This window comes from Cryptomeria japonica, chromosome 5 (assembly GCF_030272615.1).
Source record: "Cryptomeria japonica chromosome 5, Sugi_1.0, whole genome shotgun sequence".
In the NCBI taxonomy this organism is placed as follows: Eukaryota; Viridiplantae; Streptophyta; class Pinopsida; order Cupressales; family Cupressaceae; genus Cryptomeria; species Cryptomeria japonica.
Genome location: NC_081409.1, coordinates 239,102,604 through 239,126,800, shown reverse-complemented (window position 1 = coordinate 239,126,800; position 24,197 = coordinate 239,102,604). Strand labels below are relative to the sequence as shown.

Genomic DNA, 24,197 nt, shown 5'->3' with positions numbered 1-24,197 from the left:
CTGTTACAATTTAATTTTAGTTTATAATTATTTCTAGCACTTCTAGTTCATAAAGTTTTGTAATCTTCTGTGCTGTTCACTGCTAGAAAGGATAGAGTTTAGAGTTGATGTTTGGAAGGGTATGCCACCAAAACAATAAATAATTATTGTATAAACTGGATGGTCCTCCGCCAGTTAGAATAGATATTTTTCAGTCTAGATAGCAATGCAGCCAAGACATTAATTTATCTAATTCATTTCCAGCATTTGAATTCATTTAGATATGTACAGCTTGCCACTGAAAAGATAGTGTCTCAAATTACCATATGCTCTCACCTTGCTCATGCCAAGATCTTGGTGATCAGAAAATGTGAGGGTTTATGCATTTCATCAAACATTTGTGAAAAGTCAAAAAAAATTAGTTCAAGACATTACAGACACCAAGCAGTAGTTCATTAACCAAACAAACTTTATCTAAACTCGTATTTAAAACACGATCAACTGAAAAGCTCAGACGCCATACCACTGACTAAAATAAGATGTAAAAAAATGTGTAGAGAATTCATGTTCCTGCAATTAGGCTAACTGTCTCACAGGTTCTATCTCCTTAAATAAAAGTGATTCTCGAGTCCACATAATCTTCTAACTGAATATGACTTAGCTCTAGGAGATATTGAAACATTGTTTTCTCAGTACTTTGGGCAACTGAGCTAATGTCCTTAGTTCTAGTACGAATGATAGGACTCTTCGCTAGTTTTATGATGTGTTTACTGTGACAAAGGACTGCTGCAGCCTCCTGCTGAAATTTCTACTACATCAGAATTCTCCTCACCTTCACATGCATATGGATAAAAAACAGCATGTAACAAGTTATTCATAAATAATTAAAAAACAGTGGCTATATTTTCCTGACACTACTCATTGCATCGTCATCATTCATTTTATGAGCCCCAATTCTAGGTGCTCTAAGTTTTAAACTATTTATGACACAGGATAAAAGTACTTAAGACTGCAGTGGGAATGAAACCCAAGATGATTGGAATTAAACTATTACTTTATGGTAAACTGTATGACAACACCATCCAGAGTAAAGTTGGGGATGTGCATATGCAGAGGCAAAGGATACTCCTTGTGTAAGTAACATTGAAAAGAAAATACAAGTGGAATTGTCAATAGGCATTTTATACATCTGAGCAGTTTAGTGTATATAGGTACTGTAATCAATTTTCCCAAGTTCCTGACATGATTCTGCCTGTTATGATATTGGACTTAGTATCCAACATCTGCCACATACTAAGAAATAAAAATTAAATCACCAAATAGCAATACTACAAACAATCAACAATGAAAGAAATGCTCTGGGACAAAAAAGAACTAATCAACCATAACCATACCTGAACATTTCTGTAGTGACTGGCCTGTATTCATCATACTCACTCGAACCACCTGTTACAGTGAGGTCTATATAAACATCTCTACTCGAGTATGCTTTCTTGCACTCTTTGCACTGAAATCCAGAGCCCGATATAGCTGACCTAGAAAAACCAAAAAGATATTTAGATTCAAATAGACTACTATTAATGCAAAAAGATGAAATTTAAAAATATTCAATACTCTAGGCGCTGTAATGTAGATCATCAAGACCAATATTGGACAGGAAAATAAGAGTAATTATTATCACTACTTTGATTTTATCGCAATGTTAAGATTCCTTAAAGTACGAAGTAGCTTAAGAAATTTAAACCTGTCACTCCTGACTTACAAATTTAGACCTGGAGGACCTTTCCTGATCAAAGGCTTATAGCAAATAGGACATGCAAGCAATTCTACTGATGTGTCCTCGCCGCTGTCTACCTTCACTTCCTGAAAATGAATTGCAAGATTATATACAGAATACATTAGAAGTTTCAAATTTAGATCAGAGTTTAGAATAAAAAAATAAACATTAATCTTGTGACATACAAAAAGAAAAGAAATGGAATGTTATAATCCTCAATGATAAAAAGCTTCAACACTAAGTATTAAGTACCTTGTGGGTCCGATCATACCAATTTTGTGGTTCCATAATAAAAAAAATTAATTTAGTTTTGTTGATCCATGAGGCCCAATGTTGTGGGTCTGTTTGGATTTTTAGCCTCATCTCCTATAGGGGACGTTTGGGAACTCTGGGACACCTCAAAAACGTCCCCCCGCCTTTCCCCACATCCCCTATCAAGGCATCCCGGAAACGTGGCATAAAAAGAAAGGGACGATTAGCCATTCCCGAGACAATCAGGGGATGCCGAAAGGCTAACCATCCCCTACGGCCCAGCACTTTTTAGAACATGATTTTATTTTTTTTTAAACACTTTTAAATCTTTAAAAAAGGGATGGGCAAACCCACAAGGAACCCCTCCACACAAAACCTAAACCTATTTTACTTATTAAAACAACCAAAGAGAAAAAAGCATTGAAAGATCCCAAATGGATCCTTTTACTGTTGCTGCTGTAAATTCTTAATTAAACATACTATATTTTTGTAATTTTCCGGTGATCTTATAGAATAGACAGAAGTTGCAGAAAGGGATTGTTTCTTTTTGGGTTTTGATGTTATAAGTAAAGTAATTGATAAATAGCAACAACTGTGAAATAAAACAGTAAACAATGTTCATATGTAAGAACACTTAAGCAATCTAAAAATACTGCAAATCATACCAGGCAAATAACCTAGTTTTGTATTCAGCAAGAATCCATACATTTATTTGGAGTTGTTCTCAATCTGGATTGATGCCAGATGGAGGAATATTACTAGCAACGAACAAGGGAGACCAAATAAGCTGAATACAACCCTTCAAGCCAACATACAAACAAGGCGTGGTTGCAAAGGAGGCGTGGAAGCTGCTGCAAATCACGTGCCAGCTGAAATAGACTAGCCGCCCTATTGAAACCCCCAATATGCACGTTGAATCTTCAGGACAAGAAGATGTGTCTTCTACCTCTGACAATCTCTGTCCAATCCTGGATAAATCCACTATCAACTCCTGTTGAGGGCTACGTCCCAGCAAGCTCAAACCTGGGGTTTGCGTCCCAGACCAAAATCACTCTTCCAAAGCAATTCCCAAATTCGCAAGTTTCAAACTGATCAAAGATGCTATCAATTAGGTTTTCATCTCCTTATAACTCCTTTCCCTTTGCAAGTCGAACCCTAAAGAATAATAAAGCTTGCACTTTATAATTAAAGTGACACTTTCCCAATTATGGCGTCAAACTATAGAAAAATATCACTTTATTGCAAGTAAATAGCTTCAAGCATCCAAAAAGACTCCAGGAGGTGAGAATCATGTAGCAAAGTTCAAGACCTTTCCAACGAGCTATAACACATAGGCATATCAAACCAGATGAAGCCAAAAACCCCTTATTACTCCGAAATGGCTATATACATACCCTTATTTTAATTTATTTAATCGCTAACTTAGGAAATATTTAAATATATTAAAATATTTCCATAGATCCAATAATAGCCCAAAATAACCAACCAAACATGAATCTAACTTTGTCACCTGTCTGTGACTGATGCCGAACAAGATGGGCCAACTGGCAGTCCCATCCCTAAAATGTAGGGATGCTCCTAGAAACTAGGAAACACACCCAATCTTCCTGAAACTGAAACCATGGTATGGTCCCGTGAAACCTCAAATATGGAAACTACCACAACCTCCTAAAAAGTAGGGAATCACCCTAAAATCAAGGAACTGCTCCCAACGGCCCACAAACTACCTGAAACACCAACTCCGGATATTGAATACCCTGTGTGAGTCTCTATCCACCACTGCCAGCCTACGAGACCCCCATAATAGGCTAACTCACATGTCTCTACTAGACAAACTAAAGAGGTGACATGACAAGCATTCTCATTTTGACATTTGCAAACTTGTGGTGAAGAGCAGCAAGTTAAAGAGGAGTGAATAGAAGTTGAAAGAGGAGATTAAGACATCAAATCCATTGCATTAGAGGTAAGTTCTTCATTTTACTTTTGTTTTTTCAATTTGTTTTGCATTTTTTCAAGTTATTTTCCAAAAAAAATTCACATCGAAAGGTCATTGTAAGTTTATTTTTCCTTTTATTTGAACTCTTTGTTTGAAATTCTTCACCAATGAAAATCATGAGCAGCAGTGAGAGCAGTGAGAGTAGTTATAGTGAGGAGGTTGAGATTCAAATGGAAGAAAGAATTAGACCTAGAAGAAGAACTTATAGAGGTCTGACAGCCATTGGGGGTTTTGGGAGTGGGAGTGTACCAGGGCCAGCAAGTTCAAATCCATTTGAATGTCCTTCTGAACTCCTTAAAAACTACACAAAAGGGCCTTTTAACCCCAAGAAACCTCTATTGCAATTTGCAACACGAGTTGATAAGGATAAGAAAAAAAATACAAGGGGGAGTAGAGAATGGCTTTGGCATTTGTGCCACAAAAAATATAGGGGCAGCTATACAAGATTTTATTGTCATCTTTTGTGGATAGGTGGTAAAGGGAAGAAAGGTTGTGAAACTATAACTCGAGCTGAGACGATTGAGGCAACTAGATTGCATGTGGAGGGGGAGGCAAAAAAGCAATGAAACTTCATTGGAGAGTTGGCAACCTAGTGTATCATTGCTACAAGATTCATAGATGTTGGATTTCATGGGGGAGAGGGTTCTACTTCTCCTTCTACTAGAGGAAAGAAAAAAAACAACAAATGTTGCAATTATGTTTAACACACAATTACAAGATGTGGCTGAGTCCTCTATTGCCAAGTTTTTTTTCACTCGTGCCATACCATCCATCTGGCACTTTCACCATATTTCAAACAAATGTTCAAAGATGTGATAACTGTTGGTCCTTCATTTGTTCCACCTAGAGAACATAAGCTATGCACCACCCTCCTTGATAGAGAGTATTCCAGGGCAAGTATTTTGATGGAAGATATAAGACAAACTTGGATAAGAGATGGATGCTCCCTCATCATGGATGGGTGGACCGATATCAAACATCGGCCACTCATCAATATTATTGTCAGAAGTTTACCTAGCTATTACCATCTTAGAGCTATTGATATTTAAAGGATAAGGATGCAACCTTTCACTTTCAAATTTTGAAAGATGTCATAGAAGAGGTTGGAGCCTTTAATGTTGTACAAGTAGTGACCTATTCAGCACATGTGTGTATGTTAGCTGGCTTGACAACGTAGGATGCTTATAAGCACAATTTTTGGACCCCATGTTGTGTTCATGCATCGAACAATACCTTGAAGGACATTGGGAAGATAGATTGGGTGAAAGTAATGGTGTCAAAGGCTAGAGATGTACAAACACTCATTTGCAACCATCACACTTCACTTGCTTTGTTCAAGATATTTTTGAGGAAGGAATTCCTCTAGCCCATGGAGACTAGATATACAAGCTATTTCATTTTGTTAGAGAGGATGCTTGAAGTTACTTGCCATTTATCTTCTTACACAAGTTGCCAATTCCTCTATTGTAGAGAAGAATTGGTCCACATATAGCTTCATCCAATCAGTTAGGAGGAACAACCTTACCTCTCGGCAATTGGAGAAGTTGGTTGTTGTACATAGTGCTTTATGGCTATAGGATTGACAAACTCCTGAGTATCGTCAGAATCCAAGCGTACGTTGGGATGTAAATCTCAAAGATGTTATGCAAATCAATGAGGAGACACAAGAGCGATTAGTTGGGGTTCCACTGCCTAAGGCAGACCCTTATACTAGCAGTGACTTGGACTCAAGCTCCGATTTTGAATTAGACCTACTAGTTGCATCCACTGATTAGGGACAACCATATATTAACTTAGTTCGATGTTTATGTCATTTCATAATTGAAAGTTGGAGCGTTTGGGCATTTTTTGTTAGAATTCTTATATAATATGTATGCACAATGAGAATGAAGGCATTTGAATTTTGTTAATTTGTTTTTCTCATCTGAAATCTTAATTCAAGTCTAATACTATGTATTAAACTTCTGAAATGTCTATTATGAATGTTTTATCAATGTTATGATATTAATATTTGAAATTTCTATATATTTCTTAAAATCTCCCTATTTCTTAGTAGTTGTCTCCTACCATCCCCTAAAAAATGGCCCAAAAGTACCCCCGTACCAAAAACACGTCTGATTGTCCCCGTCCCCAAAACTTAGAGGAGCATAGGATAGTACATGTTTTGAAGAAAGAATATCTTGTGCACAAGTCTAAAGATTGTGTTTGATGAAAGTGGCATCCATAATACCCTGAATTAGACTTAGATTTGTATTTGACTAAGACAGGCATGCATACTTCCAAAAGATGTTTGCACCATCTCATGTAAGTTCTCCTTTGAGTTTACTTATTTAATATTTCATAATATCTCAAGTTCTATTTTATTTGTAATCCTCGAAAACAAATTGTCCAATTCAAATTTTTATAACCATAAGTACAAGACTCGCCCAAACTCAACGAGTCCTAAGCCAAAGCCCTCAAACCAAGGCCTAAGGACTCAAGACCCAAGTACTTAATAAATTTGGTCAAACTCACCAAGTCTACCAAACTTAAAGGACTTAGCAAGTCCAACAAGAAAATTCAGCTGCAGCTTGGGAAAATAGAAAAACAGGAAAAGTAAAAAAAATAATAACAATAAATTAGAACCTATTCATTTAAACTGTCCTCTAAGACTCTAAAAGCACACTCATTTTATTTGCAAAAAGAAAGTTTTTAAAAAAAAAGTAATGGAGCTAACATCACATGCTGTAGAAAAAAAATCAGCACACAAGTTGAACAACAAGCATTGATTGAATATCATTTGGGCAAATTTGTATGTAGCAGCCCTCAGAGTATTTAAAGGAGCCTACGATGCATTTATAAGAGCACATTGTTAATTTGGAGCAACCTACCATCAATTTGAAGCAGATTTTAAGAGGTATTTTTGTTTTTTATTTTTTTAATAATTTCGTTTGTTTCTACATTTTTTTTTCATTTTATATTCATGGAAAAAATTACAAACCCTAGCTATTTCTAATCCTTTTTCTATGTTACTGGATTTGTCAGCTGAGCTACTAGATCTAGGTGCAGTTTATACCAGATTTGGGATCCAGTTCAAGTATGGCAATGATTCATTGAAGACACATTTTTTTGCTTCAGTCCTTACAATCCTCTGTATGGATTTTGTTCAGGTGCAACTCAAGATAGTTTAGAGATGCAGGCAACTAAAGCATCGGAACGGAATGAGAGAGCAACATAACCAAGGTGTGCAATCGTCAAACTGGAAGAACCAAGCTTTTCTATGCCATTTCATCACTATCCTATATGATTTCATCTCATAGCCACTTTTGTCTGAAATGGGGGCTATATAAATATATAATAATATAATATATAAATATATTATATATTATATATTTGTATATTATATTATATATTATTATCTATTATGTATTTACGTATTATATTATATTATTTATATATTTGTATTAATAATATTGCATTATTTATATACTATTATATAAATATTTATTAAATTAATAATTTTATTATTATTATATTATATATTTACATGTTTACAAACCCAACCGCCAAAAAACATTTAGCCCCACAAATTGGATCCACAAACCTAAACTAGGGTCTTTACCAAAACCAACTTAGTCTTTTTTATGAACAAACCCTAGCTTTTTTGTAATTTTTCTCTTTTAAAGTTGGAAACCCTAACTATTTTTACTTTTTTTCTTTTTTTAATCTTAATTTAAATTAAAACCTATTTCCATTTACTTGTTATTGTAATGAACTTTATATTTATAAATTGTTCTAATGTCAAGTCCACTTACTAAAGACCCTTGTCGAAAACAAATCATCCTTGGGTAAAAGAAAGAGAAGTTGATTTGTACAAATTGCAAAACAAAAATGCTTGGTGGAGGCATTAGCAAATTGAAATATCACTAGACACAAATACCATGCCAAGATGTTAAAGCATATACATTGCCACCTTGTAAAAGTTGTGTGCAAGATACAATGTCAATTAGAGACCTTTGAGTAACAAAAAAAAACTAAAAAAGATGCAAAGATAAGAGATGGCAACCATTCATGAAGACTCTTCTTTGATTCCTCCATTTCTTGGATCTTTGAGTCATGACAATGCTAGTGTAGAATCTAAAGTTTTTGAATCTATATTAGATTCATATATTGTACCATGCACTACTTTGAATTCCCAAGTGTCACTTGAAACCATGGGTTGGAACAAAAGAGAGCATGGTACAGCAATGAGGGCAATCAAAAACTTTTAGTTTAATTGTACCATTTCAATTCGCACAACAAAGTAATAAACTATTATTTATGTTTTAAAATCTATTGTTTGATTTTTTTCTCTTAAATTTTTCAATTTGGGGGTTCAGAGAATTTAAACTCTAGATTTTATAATACTTATTTTCTTTATTTTATTTGTTTGTCTCCTTGTTGGAAAAATTTTAGATATTGTAAATGCCATCATTGCTTGTTGGTCAGGATTCAAAGCCCTTGATGAAGGGAAATGGGGCATCCCAAAAAGCCATCTGAGATCAGTATGCACCTCCAGTATCCTATATCTTCTTCAATACAAATTACAACATGTTGATACAAGCACATACTACTATGCCTAGAAGCGGAAACAGACAGTTGATTTCCCACTATTAAAACCTTAAAGAAAAGCGTTGATGTGTTCTTTATGCACATGCGAACACAGAATAAAATACCATAAGTATCTTATCCTCTCTTGAACAAAATATCTTGGATGCTGAAGATTTGCTTAAGGATCATTTGAGAAGACTCCAAGGTTCTTGAATGTAAGGTCTCTACGTATGGATAAGCTTAGTTGGTTTGATGTAATTATGCTGGAATCACAAGGGGCTTACATTTGAATGTCTCAATGCTTGATTTGTTGGAACTTAAGTCCTATCTACTCAATTGGAAGATAAAAAATAGCAAAAGAGGTAGGGTTTGAGAGAGTCTATTCTAAGACCTAGAATGTAAGAACATAGATGAATGATTATATGGAACCCTACCGAGCGAGGTCTCACCATCAACTTGAACAATTCGACACAAGCTCAATGCAATCTTCTAAGGACGTTTCAAAGATGTTCGAACCATTACCGCCAAACATTGATCACCATTCAAGTTAATCCATAAACAATGAGTGTAGGATGATTCGAGGTTAAGCTCATGTTATTCCACTTGGCCACACAAGGCACGCTCACAATCAGTAAGAGGCTAGTGGTATAGACTAAGCGGATTCCACATGAATACATTCAACAACTTCTTCCATTCAATCTAATTTATTTATCATCTAACATGAGGATCCAACAAGAAACCATGCACATTGTAAAGAAACAACTCACTTCACCATAACTTCAATGAATATAGAGTTCATTTACAACTTAGGCTACAATTTCTGCCTTCTCCTCCTACTTTACTCTAACTTCTATTCTATTCTCTTTTGACTATCTATTGACTATTAACTACTATCAGCTATTGACTATCAACCCTTACAAATGAAGAGCTTGAGCCTTTTATAGTGCTCCCAATACAATTCAACGACTCAGATCAATTTGAGATCAATGGCCAAGATTTTACAATGAAAGACCCTAATTAGGGTTTGCTACAACAAACTCTCCTTATCCAATGAGAAAATTACATTTCATGAGTGTGGACCAATAGATATCAAGGGTAGGTGCCTCGGAGTTTGTGCCATCATGGAGGAATCAAATACATTGTATCTAGACATGCTGATGTAGACCTTCCCTGATTGGTGAGTGGTGACTGGGATGATGACTAGGACGCCACCTCAACTTGCACTTGTAGAGTTGACTTGTCACCATGAAGGGATGTTGAGAGATATCTCTTGATACTCAACATTATCTAGCTCGCTTAAAGTAGTGGTGATGGGAAGTATTGATGTAGCTAAGTCTTTCTTCCATCCTTACTTGTGTTTCTTGGAGTGATTGCACGATCTCTCCTTCACCATCTTATGATCTCTCCATGTCGATGTGATAGAATGAAAACCTTGAAAATAACCCGCTATTGCTTGCAATTGTTGAACACTTGAAGTTTTCTTCATGCACTTGAGGTGTTCTTGATGCTGATGAAGCTTCTTGAAGTAGTCCCCTTGTATCTTGTATAGAAGTATTTGTCATGGTCAACCTCCAATCCTTGCTCCAACTTGATCCTTTTGATTTCTTTCCTTGTTTCCTACAAAACAAACAAATGGACATCAAATTCTCATGATATATCAAAGCACATGCAACTTAATCAAATTGGGAGGTACTATACATATCTTCAAGGAATTTTGCTCAAGACCCTCTCTAAGATACATGCCTCAAGAACTCGCTCTCAAACCTTTGGAAGGTACATGTCTTAGAAATTCGCTCTGGAAGGCTTGTAAGGTACACATTTTCACCAAATTCGCTCCAAGTTGTTCACAAGGTACACACATAACCTTAGCAAAAATTGGCTCTAGATCCCCTCTGAGGTACACCATTTGGTGAAATTCACTCTGACTTGCTGCAAGGTACATGGATAAAGAAAATCGCTCCAAAGCTCTTCCAAGGTACATCAATTGGGTAAGTTCGTTCTAGGAAGAGTGTGAGGTACATAATAAAACTCACCCTCAATCATCAGCAAGGTACCTAATTAGATGAATTCACTCACTGTCCTTTGAGAGGACAAGATCTAAAGTGCAGCTCGCTCACTGTCCTTGGTAAGTACAATATCAAGATGTGAAGTTCTCTCTCTGTCCTTTTTAAGGACAAGTCCTATATGTCAACATTCTTCGTTCCAAAACCTTTGTAAGGTACATTCTTATCCGATTAGCTTTATGTCTCATAGGCGAGCAAAGTCAAAGCAAGCAGTCTGCTCCATGTCCTTCCCAAGGATAGGCCCAAAATGATAAAATCGCTCTGTGACCAGCCCAAGGACATGATTAGGTTCGCTCAAATTACAGCTCTAAAAACATGATCAAATGACTATTTTCACTCTTGGACCAAGGCAAGGGCAAGCTAAAACAAAATTCGCTCTATGTCCTTGATGAGGACAGGCCCTAAAATGCATTTTGATTTGTGTCCTCTCCAAGGACATGACCTAAAATCAAATTTGCTTGGTGATCGGCCTAAGGTAGTTCCCTCATTGTCTTTTCCAAGGAAAGGCCTCCTAAGGCATTTCGCTCATCGTCCTTCCTAAGGACAAGACTAATCATATTTTCGCTGTGTCCTTCCTAAGGACAAGACCTATAACAAAACTTCGCTCTCCGACCTTGTTAAGAACAAGTTCAAATCGCTCTTGGACCCTTCTAAGGACATAATCAAATGCTTAATTTCGTTCCAAACCAAGACAAGGCATAACAAACTCGCTCCAAATTCTTCTAAGTTCAATCAACCATCAGCAAGGAGAACAACTTCGCCCAATGTCCTTTCCAAGGACAGGAGCTATACATCATTTTCGCTCAAAGACCTTCTTAAGGACAAAGTCAAGAGGTGAATTCACTCTAAGACCAGGGTAAGGACCAGATTTTAAAGTGCAGTTCACTCTTGGACCAAGGTAAGGCAGGCTTCAAAACATAATTCGCTCCATGACCTTGATGAGGACAAGGTCTAAAACAGATTGCTCCAAGACTTCTATAGGAACAAGGCTTGAAAGATGTGTTTGTTCCAAGCTAATGCAAGATCCATGATCAAATGAAGAGGCTCTTTCCATGCCTTTTATAAAAATTTCGCTCCATAACCTTGCTAGGAACAAGACCCAAAGATAAAATTCGCTCAAGGACCTTGCTAAGGACAGGACCTTTATGACAAGATTTTGGCAAATCATCCTAAGGACATGAAATTCACCCCTTCCTTTTGCATCAATTCAAATCCTCAACCTCTTCATATGAAAACATCATGAATTCAGCCTCTCAAGAATACATATATAGGAAATTTGCTCTATGACCTCCGGAAGGACGGAACTTAAATCAAAAGCTCGCTCCAAGCCCTGAGCAAGGACAAGACTTAGATGTTTCGCTCTAGTACCTTGATGAGGTATACCACCTTAGTAAAATTCTCACCCTAAGACCTTGGCAAGGACATGAATTAGATGGGAAATTCGCTCAATGACCTTTGGAAGGTACACGGGTCTCATGTCCTTAAGAAAGACTCTTGATTAAGTCCTTTCACCTGACTTGACAAACCTTCTGGCTACTTAAGAAACTTTAGCCCTTCAATGCAAAAACTAATAGCAAAGACTCTAAGACAACCTAGGACTGAGCAAAAAGGGATAATCCTAAAAAGTGAAAAAGTGGGGGTCCTCATTTGCAATGGGGTGATGTGTGAATATCTCACAACAGAAAGTAATTGCAATTTACAAATCTAAGTAATTTCAGCAGCATTACAACATACAAATTTAATACTTTAGAATCATGAAACAAGAAGAATAAGACAGAAAAGAGAACACAGATATACGTGGGGAAAACCCTTACGGGTAAAAACCCCACTCTCCAAAACATTGAATCAATGTATTATTCAGCAACAAGTTACAATACATTTTCAGGCTCTAAGCCTTTACATGGAGATTTACATCTTGTTCCATCTTGGAGAAAAACCGGCAGTGTAACCCCTATAAAATGAACTCCTCTCCTCTCTAAGGCATTGACATATAAATAGAGCTCAACACAAAGAGTTAGGTGCCCATGGTTTTGAAAACCATCTTCAACACCTCAGAGGTAAGTTGTGTCATAAACAATATCTTGCTAATCCCATGACACGTTGCTCATCGCAACTTCAAAGGCAACAACACCTATCTCATCATAAATGCCAATAGCTAAAATACAACTCCAATACATAATAGAAGCTGAAAACCAAGACTCTTTAGTCAACACAGGAAAATACCAGATCAATTTCCACTCCAACAGAGCATCTTCCAAGTGGGTACCAACTTCCTAGAAAGTAAGGAATATGCCATTTCATCACCTGCCATGTAGGATGCCACCTCACCAAGAGTTCCCACAAAGTGAATGACAACTTAGGAAGTTTATATCTTAGAATAAATCAATTAGGCAACAATTTATTAATTTGGCATTTTAGGACTCTAAGGTTGAGACACCTTAATCCCAACATTCTCCCACTTGTCAAAGACCTGACAAGAGTCAACAACATCAACTTCTTAGGAGCCAAAATGATGAAACCACATCATCACAGCCATCCATGAAACCACAAAAATCTCACACATGCTCTCATGCTCTATCAAGAAACCAATCTAGAGAACACAAGCATAAGATCCTGTTGATGTGATTTTATGCACATGCGAACACAGAATAAAATACCCAAAAGTATCTTATCCTCTCTTGAACAAAGCTTCCCAAATGCTGAAGATTGGCTTAAGGATCACTTGACACAACTCCAAGGTTTATAAATGTCAAGTCTTGACGTGTGGATAAGCACGAGTGGTCGTTGTGATTGTTGTTTCATCAAGGGGCCTTTTTGCATGAAGAAACTTATGAAGTGCTTTGCGGATGATATGCAGTGAAGTTCTTTTCTACTACTACGAGATGTTTATCAAAAAAATTCGCAAAAGATGAGGGTTGAGAGGTTCTAAGCTATCCTAGGAATGAATGGATGAAGGACGACATAAATGAAACTCTACTAGTCTTAGCATCGCCATACAAGAACAACTCCACCAAAACTAGTGCAATCTTCCAAGGACACAATAAAATTTTCAAATCTCTACTAAACATAGACACCATCACTTGAATGCATACCCATGATTGAGCAACAATTGAACTTGAGCACTTTCAATGATTCTAGTTGACCATGCAAGGCGCACTTACAATCAGCAAGAGGCTAGTGGAATGGATTACGAGTTTCACAATAAATCAAGAACAACATTCCATCATTCAATCTAAATACTTAAAGTAATATCAAAGATTGACTTGAGAGGATGAAAAACCATGCAACAAGCTTCAAAGATTGAATAGAAACACCATAACTTCGATGTTTTATTAATCTAAAAGCCAAATAACAACAATTCTTCAAGTCCTTCTCTTATCACTCTTGAACTCTATCTCTTATAGCTAATATCTAATATCTAATCTCTCTAGTTGATATCTTACTTTCTAACTCTTTACACATGAAATGAGTGGAGCTTATATAGTACTCCTATTGTCCCCATTTTTGTTTTCAAAAATGGACTATAACATAGAATTTTTGTCAAAAAATGAAAATTTAACTCTATGGCATGCTTCCCGAGGCAGAATTTCGCCTAATCCCTAGAATGGACTAATCCTCTGTCCATCCTCGAACCACGTTTCGAATTTCATCGCATTCTGGGTTCATTGCTATGTCTTTCCTTCAATTTCGGGTTTTTTCTCCCTGACTGCAGGTGGGAAATTTTCCTTAAGTTGCAAGTTTTATGTTTTCCTTTGTTTTTGTCTTTGTACGGAAATTTTTAGTTGATTACAAGTTCACTTTATGTAAAAAGAACTTGTAACTTAATTTTAAATTCCCCCTTGTTGCTTTTTGGCTTTTTAAGTCATGTAGGAACTTTTTGGATAAGTTACAAGTTAATTTTAAATTTATAAATTTAAAAGTCACTTGTAATTCTTTTATAAAGTTCCTCTTTAAGTGATTTTAGTTGTAATAGGGATTTTATTTCCCCATTACAACTTTTTAAAGTTGCTTTTTAGTTGTAATAGGGAAACTTCTATGTCACTTGTAAAGGGAATTTTAAATCCCCATTACAAGTTCTTTTTTAAAGTTAAGTTATTAAAACTTGTTGAGGGGATTTTATTTTCCTCTTACAAGTTATTATAACTTGCACTCCTCTCTCGAAAACCCGATTTTGCCTTGTGCAATTAAAAGTGACATTTTAAACTTGTAATATGAAAATAGAAACCCAATTTTCACTATTACATGTAAAATGAAACTTCTTGTTCACTTCCAAGAACTTGACCAGCCAAGGAAGGCGAATTTGTTGAGGATTTCAAGCAAATTTTTGTGGAGAAATCTTAGGAGGTATAAGGCGTTTTGAATTCTTCCCTATTTTCATGCATTTTCAAACACATTTCACACCATTTGGAGGTCATGATTGCTGGTTTTTTGGTGTTTAACAGCAAACACGTGTTTTGTAAATGCCACGATTTTCTCCTCCAAAATGCCACGAATCTTTCATCTCCTAAGTCATTTTTCCTTCACTTGCCTAGGCGTTGGGGTTTGGTGATGATTTGACTCATTCTACTTGCGTTTTGTGCCACGTTTTTGCTGTTTGTTCTCCAAATCCGAGTTTGGAAAAACGTGGCTAGGGTTTTGGAAGTTCGTTTTATAGCTTATTTAAAGGTTTTGCTTCTTCATCACGAGGATTGTTGCATTTCTTTGATAGGGCATTTGGTTTGAAGCAAGGTAGGTTTTCTTTTCTTTTTGTTTTTATTTATTGTTTCCATGTTTTATTTCCTTGCTTGATCTTTGTATATATGTTAGTTTTGCCTCAAAATCAGTTTTTGTGAGATAGATTTTCCCCTTTGCAAAGCAATTTTTGAATTGCATTGATCTTCCCCATTTTACCTCTTTACTTGCATTCGGGATTTTAAATCCCGATTGCAAGTAGGATGAAAAATAATTGATCTTCCCTTATGGTTGGAATATTTTAACCATCTTTTGTTGAAATTCCAAGTTTCAAAGATGAAAAATACCCATTATTTCAAAATCGGGTTTTTAGAACCAGATTATATGTTGAGAGTTCTTCCCATTTTCTTGAAAGTGATTTTCCCAAAATCTTTCCATTTTCATCCATACTCTTTGCCTTTATCCATACATATCATTCCCGTCATTTCCAGCATATCAAAATCTCATTTTTCACTCATTTCTCCATTTTCTCTTTTTACAAGTATACTTGCATTCAGGTTTCAAAAGTCCGCTTGCATGTTTGTCCTTCCCCACTTGTATACTTGTAAAATGTTTCCCAAGATCCGAAATTGGTCAAAGTCAAGTTTCAAGCATCCCTTCTTATTTCCCATCTTCCTCTCACAAAATCATGAAGTGCAAGGGTTAGAGTTTTTCCCATTTGAAGAAGAGAAGATGTTAGTCACAGTTGATCTTGATGTTGCTTTAATACTTTTAAGTCTTCATCGCAGCATACCGGATTGTTCTTCAATGACAGATTTGTCATCATCCTCCATTCCCAAGAAGATGAAATACAGATATGACAAATACCAGAATGAGGTTTCTCCTACACAAGTTTCCTCTCCTATGGATCATATCAAGGATACGGAAATTGGGCATGATGTCATGTCAAAATTCGTCAAAAGGGTAGAGGATCCACAAGATAGTAATGTGCAGCGTTTGTTGGACAACCACATTCACCACGCTTCCTCTTTTCCGGTGGCTGCCCTAGAACCTAAATTGTCCTTGCTTGTGCTCATCATTTTGACAGGGAGACAAGAACCATCAGAAATGATAATGGGGAGGCAATAATTCGCCTTTATGCGGACACCATTGAGAAAGTCTTCAGAATACTATCAGCACCTGTGTATATGGAGATTTCCAAGGATAGTGCAGCTGAGTACTATGTCAAGAGAGAAAAGGAACTGCAAATCCACATCAATAGGTGGATTCATGAACCACGGGCCACTTTCACAAGGTGGGCTAAGTTATACCGTTGTGACTTCAAGTGGGAAATTGGAGACATCATTACTCTCCTCAGCAGAATGTTGGGTCTTGAGTTTTCTAATGTTTTTGAGCCTTGGATGTATCAGTTTATCATGTTCATAAGGCAGTCCCATCATATTTCAAGGGGAGAGGTCATCAGTGATGCTTTGTGTGAACAACTCGCAGCAGTCCCTACCACTATGACATTTTATATGAACTCATACTTAGTGTATTTGGCAGCATCATTTAGACATTTCCCTGGTCTTTCTACCAAGGGTGATTGCTTGCTTATACCAGTGTGGGAATACTATGATCAGTTGCCCTTGAGACCCAACAAATTACATTTCAGGAGGGTTCAAGATGCTTTCTTTGGTTACTTTCTGTGCCAATTTGACAAGACTCTGAAGAATAGAAGAGTGTCAGATGAAGCATGGGAAAGAGTGAATGAGTATAGTTGCTTGTTCCTTCAATTCCCTACTTTTACTTATATGAGAGTCGAATGCTACAATGGGCAGCCATATATGCTTCCTAGATACTCAACTGATAGGATTATTCTTATGGAATTGGGAAGATAGATTATGGCCGTGCATGCTCATCAATCCGTCAAACATAAGGTTGGGATGGGGATTTCTACAGCTAACCCATTGAAGATTGGTTGGTATTCTCGTCACATCCGTCAAAGCCAAAGCCATGGAGACTGAGATGCAGGAGATTAAATTCAAAAGGTTTAAGTCAAGGGCAGATTTTGATTATCGAGGTATGAAGGAAAGGATCAAAAAGTCCTTCATACATGTGCATCGCATTGAGGATATCTGGGTGGATCTCCGTACAAAAAAGGAGGTTTTGAAGATGGACTATTGTTGGCTCACCCTTGAGCAGATCATTGACTTGAACCCGGTGGACATTCCACAAGGGTTGATTGATGATGGGAATGTGATTGACCCAGAGTATGTCTCACGGAAGGTTGAAGAAGCTCCACTTCCTCTAATCCAATGGTCACACAAAGAATGCAATTCCATTCTTAAGAGATTTCAGTCCATCTTAGCTAACACCAACACTTGGCTCAAAGGTAATGTTGTTAGGCTCATCAAGATTAAGGTTGAAAAGGAAGATGATTCTACAGGGCCTCTTGGACGCAAGTCTGAGATTCAGATTGATAACAAGGAAGGTGCATCATCTTCTGGCACAAGGATCAAGTTGCGGGTTAGTCGGGCAATGGTGCTTCCTCCTGAGGAGGCGACAGTTCGTGGGAAAGAAAAGTCCCAACTTCACATTCATTTGATTGATCTTGATGATCCAGAAGAAGGACAGCAATCAGATGATGCTCCTAGGTCATGTTGTGACGTTTTCACACATCGCCCCATTGCAAATGGGGACCCCTGCTTTTTTTTCTGCTTTCTAGGGTTTGTTTTTAGTTTTTTTAGGGTTTTGTCCGTTAGCCTTTGCATTTTGAGTGTCGCCAAGGGGATCACATGGATAGCAAGTCCGGCTTGAGTGATGTCCTGATCCTGAATTTTGGCTAAGTCTGGAATGTCCTGATCCTGAAATTTGACTAAGTCTGGAAACTGAAAAACCTCAAAAAACTAGATTTTGCAATATAACTCCTGGAGGTTTGAAACCACTCTCAAACATCCTGAAAGTATATATGGAATATAACTTAAAGTATAAGTGACATATATTCCATAAAAATTCTCCTGATAGAGAGTTCAAAAGTCAAATTTCGCTCTTGTCCTTCACTGAGGATCCAGAGCGAATTTCGCTCCTGACCCTCTCAGGAGGTCCAAGGCAAAGCGCTCCTGTCCCTCACCAAGGGTCCAGGGCGAAAAGGCTTATTTGAGTCATTCCTGGCCTTGTTTGGTCAAATTGAAACATCAAAGGCATGGTGAAGGACGAAATGAACATGATAGAACATCCAGACTTGATCGAAGACAATGAAATGATGGAGTTTTTGTCTAGAAAGGTAAAAGCGCTCCTGTCCCTCACTGAAGGACCAGAGCGATTTTCTTTATATGCACAATTTTAGACCTTTCTTGGACATTAACTCTTATTCATAGCGTCAAGTAAGATGAAATCTTCCCTAGCAAAGGAATTTCGAGATGAAAAATGAGGCACTTTGGCCTAGAAAGCAAAAAGCGCTCCTGTCCCTCACTGAAGGACCGGAGCTTGATTTTCAAATTTGCATTGTTCTTGCAGGATCAAGACAATTTTATGATTTGAAGAAACCAAGGAAAACATGATTTATCCATTGAATATAATTTAAGTCGTCCACAAAGGAGGAAATCAACCCAAATGACAAAAGCGCTCCTGTCCCTCTCCAAGGGACCAGGGCGAAAAACATATTATCTAGCTCTTCTCTCCAAATTGGGACAAATCCAAGCCAAGGCACAAGTTTGAAATGATGTTTAAAATACTTCGAGGTGGAATTGAGATGCAAGATTTGCAAAATTTGATGACAATTGGCAAAAGTGCTCCTGTCCCTCTCCGAGGGACCAAGGCGAAATTTCCAAATATGCCCATTTACCTTACATTTTGAGATGCTATTTTTGTTTCCAAGGCTCAGGAAGGAGTGAAATGTGATATTCTACGCCTGGAAGGTAATTCGAAGATTAATGTGATCAAGAATTTGCACAAGGACTCAAAAGCGCTCCTGTCCCTCACTGAAGGACCAGGGCGATTTTTATAAAATCAACAATTTCCCTCCGAGATTATGCTAGGGCAAATTCGAGCAAGATTGGAAAGGTCTTCTAAATCATGATGAACAAAGGTTTGACTCCAAAAACTTGATGATCCTAGGCCAAATGCAAAACTCGCCCCTGACCTTCACCAAGGGTCCAGGGCGAAATTGGTGATATCCTTCATTTTGACATTGTTTGAGCGTTGATATTCTTAAAATTCGCCAAATTTGCTCACTTCGAAGCCTTTGGAAGATTAAATCAAATTCACATTAAATTAAAGGCATTTCAATTTAATAAATTAATTTTGTACCTTGAAATAATCAAAATAAACATCTTAGAGGTATTAAAATTAATTTAAATAATTAAAAGATTAAAGATTGAGCGCACAAGGCATTATTTTGTCTTTATTTATCAAGTCGGCCTTCTTCTTAGTGTTTTTTATATTTTATTTTAAGGCTTATTTGCTAGGTCGGCCTCATGGTTGAAGAGGGTGGGCGCTCTATAAGAGAGGAGTGTTGTGGACAAATGCCAATCATTCATTCATTGTTTTAAAATGCGAATTGGAGGAGCAAATTGGAGAGGCGATTTTCTTGCTAGATTGGAGGATAATTTCCAGATTTTTGAAGAGGCTGGTGGAGTTCTTTTCCAAGCTAAAGGAGGCGTAATTCATCCAAGGGAGGACTATAACCTAAGCTTGTCCATCAAAATCCGGTCTTCTTCCTTCATTTTTCAAGGTTTTGTAGTTAAGCACTCAAAGGAGGAGGTATGAAGAATCATTTTTGAAGTTCTTATTCAAGACTTATTGTGATCCCATTGCAATTTTGTAAAAACTAAGTCTTGAAAATCCAATTTCCATTCATGATTAATTTGAAAATGTATAGTTCTTGATTTATCATGACTTTTTCAAATTAATATCTTAAGTTTTACCTTTGAAAGGTCTTAAATTTCATGCTTTAAGGTTTGATGCTCAAAAGACTAACTTTAATATTTTGTGTAGGCATCAAATGGAGATCCCGGATTTAGAAGATCAAGCAAGGACAAGGGCGACCTCATCCAGCCTAGCATCGACAAGGACAGACTTCTTTGGACTAACGTCATTAGGATAAGGGCAACTCCAAGGCGAGGTACATCATCATCCTGCAAATCAAGGACACAAGAAGTCAGAGCAAGGGTTCGTTGAAGAAGCAAATAGTTTCAGAAGAGTTAATTAAAGTTAGCTTCTCAACGTTACCAAATTGAATATCAACCAAGTGTCAGATGAGTTGGCATTCCAGTCATCACTCCTCCAGTCGGATTGATCCACCTCAGCATGTCCAGATTCAATGTACCTAACTCATGGGAGGTGGCACAAACTTCGATGTACCTACCCCGGCTATCCATTGGTCAAATTTTCCAGAGAAGACGTGTCCAAGCAATACAATTTTATCATTGGTCAAGCATTAAATGTTATGTAATGGTTGTAACAAACCCTAATTAGGGTTTTTATTATTGAATCTTGGCCATTGATCTCAAATTGATCTCAGCCATCGAATTGTATTATGGGCACTATATAAGCCCCGACTCTTCATTTTGTAAAGGCAGTAAGTTAGAAGATAGTTAGAGAATAGTTAGAATAGTGAATTAGTCAGTTGATAGAATAGCAATTAGAGTAGAGTAGAGAGAGAAGGCAAAGATTGTTGCCAAGATGTTGTTGTAAAAGACTTGTAACTTCATTGAAGAAATGGTGAAATTTATGGGTCGATTCGACAATTTGCATGGTCTCTATACTTCTCATATTTGATTTCATGTTATTAGATGAGTGGAAGAAATGTGCTTGATTGATGGTGAAATTCGCATATCCATACTACTAGCAGTTTGTTGATTGCAAACTTGCCTTGTGTAGTCAACTGGAATCATTCAGCTTAAGCTTAACTTCAATTGTCGCTTCTTCATTGATATGCATCAGCCTGATGGTGTCTATGTCTGCAGTGATGATTTGAACATCATAAAGCTTTCCTTCGAAGATCGCACTAACCTTGTGGAGATGGTCCTGGGATGTCAAAACAAGACTTAGTTAGAATTCCATCAAAGATCAATCATTGCTCTTACATTCCTTAGTATTAGGATTAGATTCTTTCCTCACCCTCATCTTTTTTCCTTTTTTTTCAAATCTAAGGCAGTAAAATCTTGTGTTCCAGCAAATATTCAAAGCAAATCAGAAGTTCAGTCATCAAGTGTAAGTCCCCTTGTGATTCCAGCAAATCACATCATACCACAGAGAGCTTATCCACACATAGAGATCCTACAACAAAGAACCTTGGAGTCATCCTGATTGATCCTTTTTCACGACATCTTCAGCAATCAGAGGCTTTACTCAAGAGAGGATAAGATACTTAGGTATTTTATTCTGTGTTTGGTTGTGTACAAAAAACACGTCAACAGGTCACTAGCTTCAGAGTCATCTCATGAGATTCCCTCCTCAGTTCCCATGGAGCTATTTCTATCTCCTCCTGACATGGTAGCGGCTGAATCCCCTCAGGACACCATTCCTATTTCAGCAATTGAGCCTCCTATTGATCATCAACAAGAGAGTCTGTTGGAAATCTTTGAGGATACTCCTACATGCATGCATTCATCTATCAGAGATTGACACCTCTACTTCTAGCTTTGAGGAGTTTATGAAACAAACTTCATGTCCTTTGATTACTGAGCAAGCCATGGTTGCCATCCAGACAGATACTTCCCCCAGGATGACCACAGTTGCTCAAACAGAAACTGATTCTCCTCTGCTTGCAGCTGCTACTGAAGGAGAGTTGATGGCTTTACCTCCATGGCTTAGTTCATTCACTGCCAAGAGGAAGAAGCAGGAGATTTCTCCCGATGCCTTTGATTACCAGCAGCTTAAGCAATCTAGGACCAAGGTTGCTAAAAGAGCCAAAACAATCTCAAGGGTAACAGTTGATGGTAATAAGATGAAGGTGGCTGAAATTGTTGAGCCTCTTGCAGATAAGCCACGTGAAGAGATGTCAGTTGCTGATTACAAGGTCACAAGGGTAGAATTGGGTAAGCAAGCGCATGAGGTAGTAAAGCATGAAGCCCAATATTCTGTAGCTTCACTAGTACAATGGTATGATGAGCTTCTAGCCAAGAAAGACAAGCTAGAAGAGGAGAATAGGCAACTTGTTGCAGCTATTTGTAAGATTACAAAACCTATTGGTGAAGTGAGTAATCCTTCAAGTTCTACCGAGGCACAAGAATCAATTTAGGGAGTTGAGAGAGCTGCTCAAAAGGTACAAGCATTGGAATCTTGGGTTGATCAGCTTCATAATTTATGTGCACGAGTCTTGAAGGAGGTTCTCCAAATGATAGTCAAATTGAAGACCATTAGAGAACAATTGAACCAAGTTTCTGATACTTTCAAACGGAACTTGGAAAGGGTAGAAGACAGCTTGACTACTTGGCTTAAAATTCCTCAGCAAAAGTTAAGTGTTCTTCTAGAACACCAAGTAATTCCTTCAAGGGTTGTGTACTTAGAATTTCAGGAGCTCTTGGAGAACAAAGCCCTTGTTCTCAAGTCGCTTATTGAAGACATTGATGATGCTATGAGGCTGCGAATGGAAGCTTTTCAGGATATGATCTCTCATTGTGAGAAAGCTTCTTGCAACATCATGGGTCATGGTGGGGAATTATTGGCAGAAGAAAAGGTTCTCTCAGATCTGCAATTGAAGATCCGTCAAGAGTGGGAAAGTGAACCATTTTCAGCAGCATCCATTCAAGCCTTAGTGACTTATCAAGCCTACTTGCAGGAAATCCAGTCTTCCTTTGAGAGGAATAATGCCACAATCCTCCGTTGCAGCGATGTTATCGTGAAAAACCATGATCGTGGCCAAAAATACCAATGAACCAGATCCTGATGAGCTGCAAATGATCATCCAGAAGTTCGAAGGATTCATGTCTTCTCACGCTGGAACTTAAGTGTTTTTCAACACTTGGTTGCATTTTCAAAAATTGTAATCTTTTAGTTGTAGTTTCTCCTTCGACATGTTTACTTGTAAAAACATTTTTGTGACATTGCAAGTTAAGTCATTACTTGCGTTTTTGTAATTACAAGTAGACAAGTTACAAGTCAATTTAGGATAGGACTTGTAACTTTGAATAAGTCATAGTTAGTTATTGAATAAGTCTTGGTGGTTGAGAGAATTTCTCAAGTTAGTTAGGATCCTCCCACCTTTTTCTCACGATCCCTCTCCTATAAATACTTGAGGGAGTCTATTGTATCTTTTATCTTTTAGAAAGCAAGCAAAAACTCTGCCAAATTTGCAGCAAAGAAGTCTTTGAGCTTTCATGTGTGAATTTAAGAATTGAAAGAAATAGAAGAAAATTGCTCAAGCTTTGAGTCTTTGTACTACATTCTTGAGTTTGTGTTCCATATTATCTTTCTTGCAAGTGTTTCTTTGAGAGCTTAATCGAATCTGATTTGCAGTTTTAATGCCGCAAGTATTGGAGATTAATTTAATTAAAGTAGAAGTTCTATTGATAAAAGTTGTAAGACTTGTTCTTAAGAGAGTTTAGAAGTAGATTTTGTAAGAAATAGTTGTGAGTCTTTGAGCTCTTACTAGTTCTTACTATTTCATGTTAAAGGAAATAAGTTATTTCAGACTTTGTGTTGTTATAATTTGTTCTTAATATCGTTAGAATAGAAAAGGGTAGATAGGACTTCATATAGTCAAGACTTTGAGCTTGATATTGCTGTCCCGTCCCGAAAGAAGTGACGAAAGTCTTTGAGCTTTCAAGAAACTTCATTTCCTTTCTATCATTTCATTTCAAAAAGTTGTTGTTGTTGTTTTATGTTAAATCGCTATCACTTTTTTGTGAAGAGAAAAGGATATTGGCTTTCTTGAAAGAAGAAGAAAGACTGTCGATCCATCCTATTT

At 37.2% G+C, this 24,197-nt stretch overlaps 1 protein-coding gene across 1 annotated transcript in view; it reads right to left on the bottom strand.

Moving 5' to 3' along the window:
* Window positions 1-24,197, bottom strand: part of LOC131028845 (uncharacterized methyltransferase At2g41040, chloroplastic) — a 110,147-nt gene that overhangs the window by 49,453 nt on the left and 36,497 nt on the right. Inside the window, exons 2-3 of the mRNA XM_057959214.2 lie at window positions 1,742-1,842; window positions 1,374-1,514 (exon numbers count right to left, since the gene is read on the bottom strand). Of these exons, the coding sequence (XP_057815197.2) occupies window positions 1,374-1,514; window positions 1,742-1,842 (242 nt within the window). The remainder of the gene's footprint in view (window positions 1-1,373; window positions 1,515-1,741; window positions 1,843-24,197) is intronic.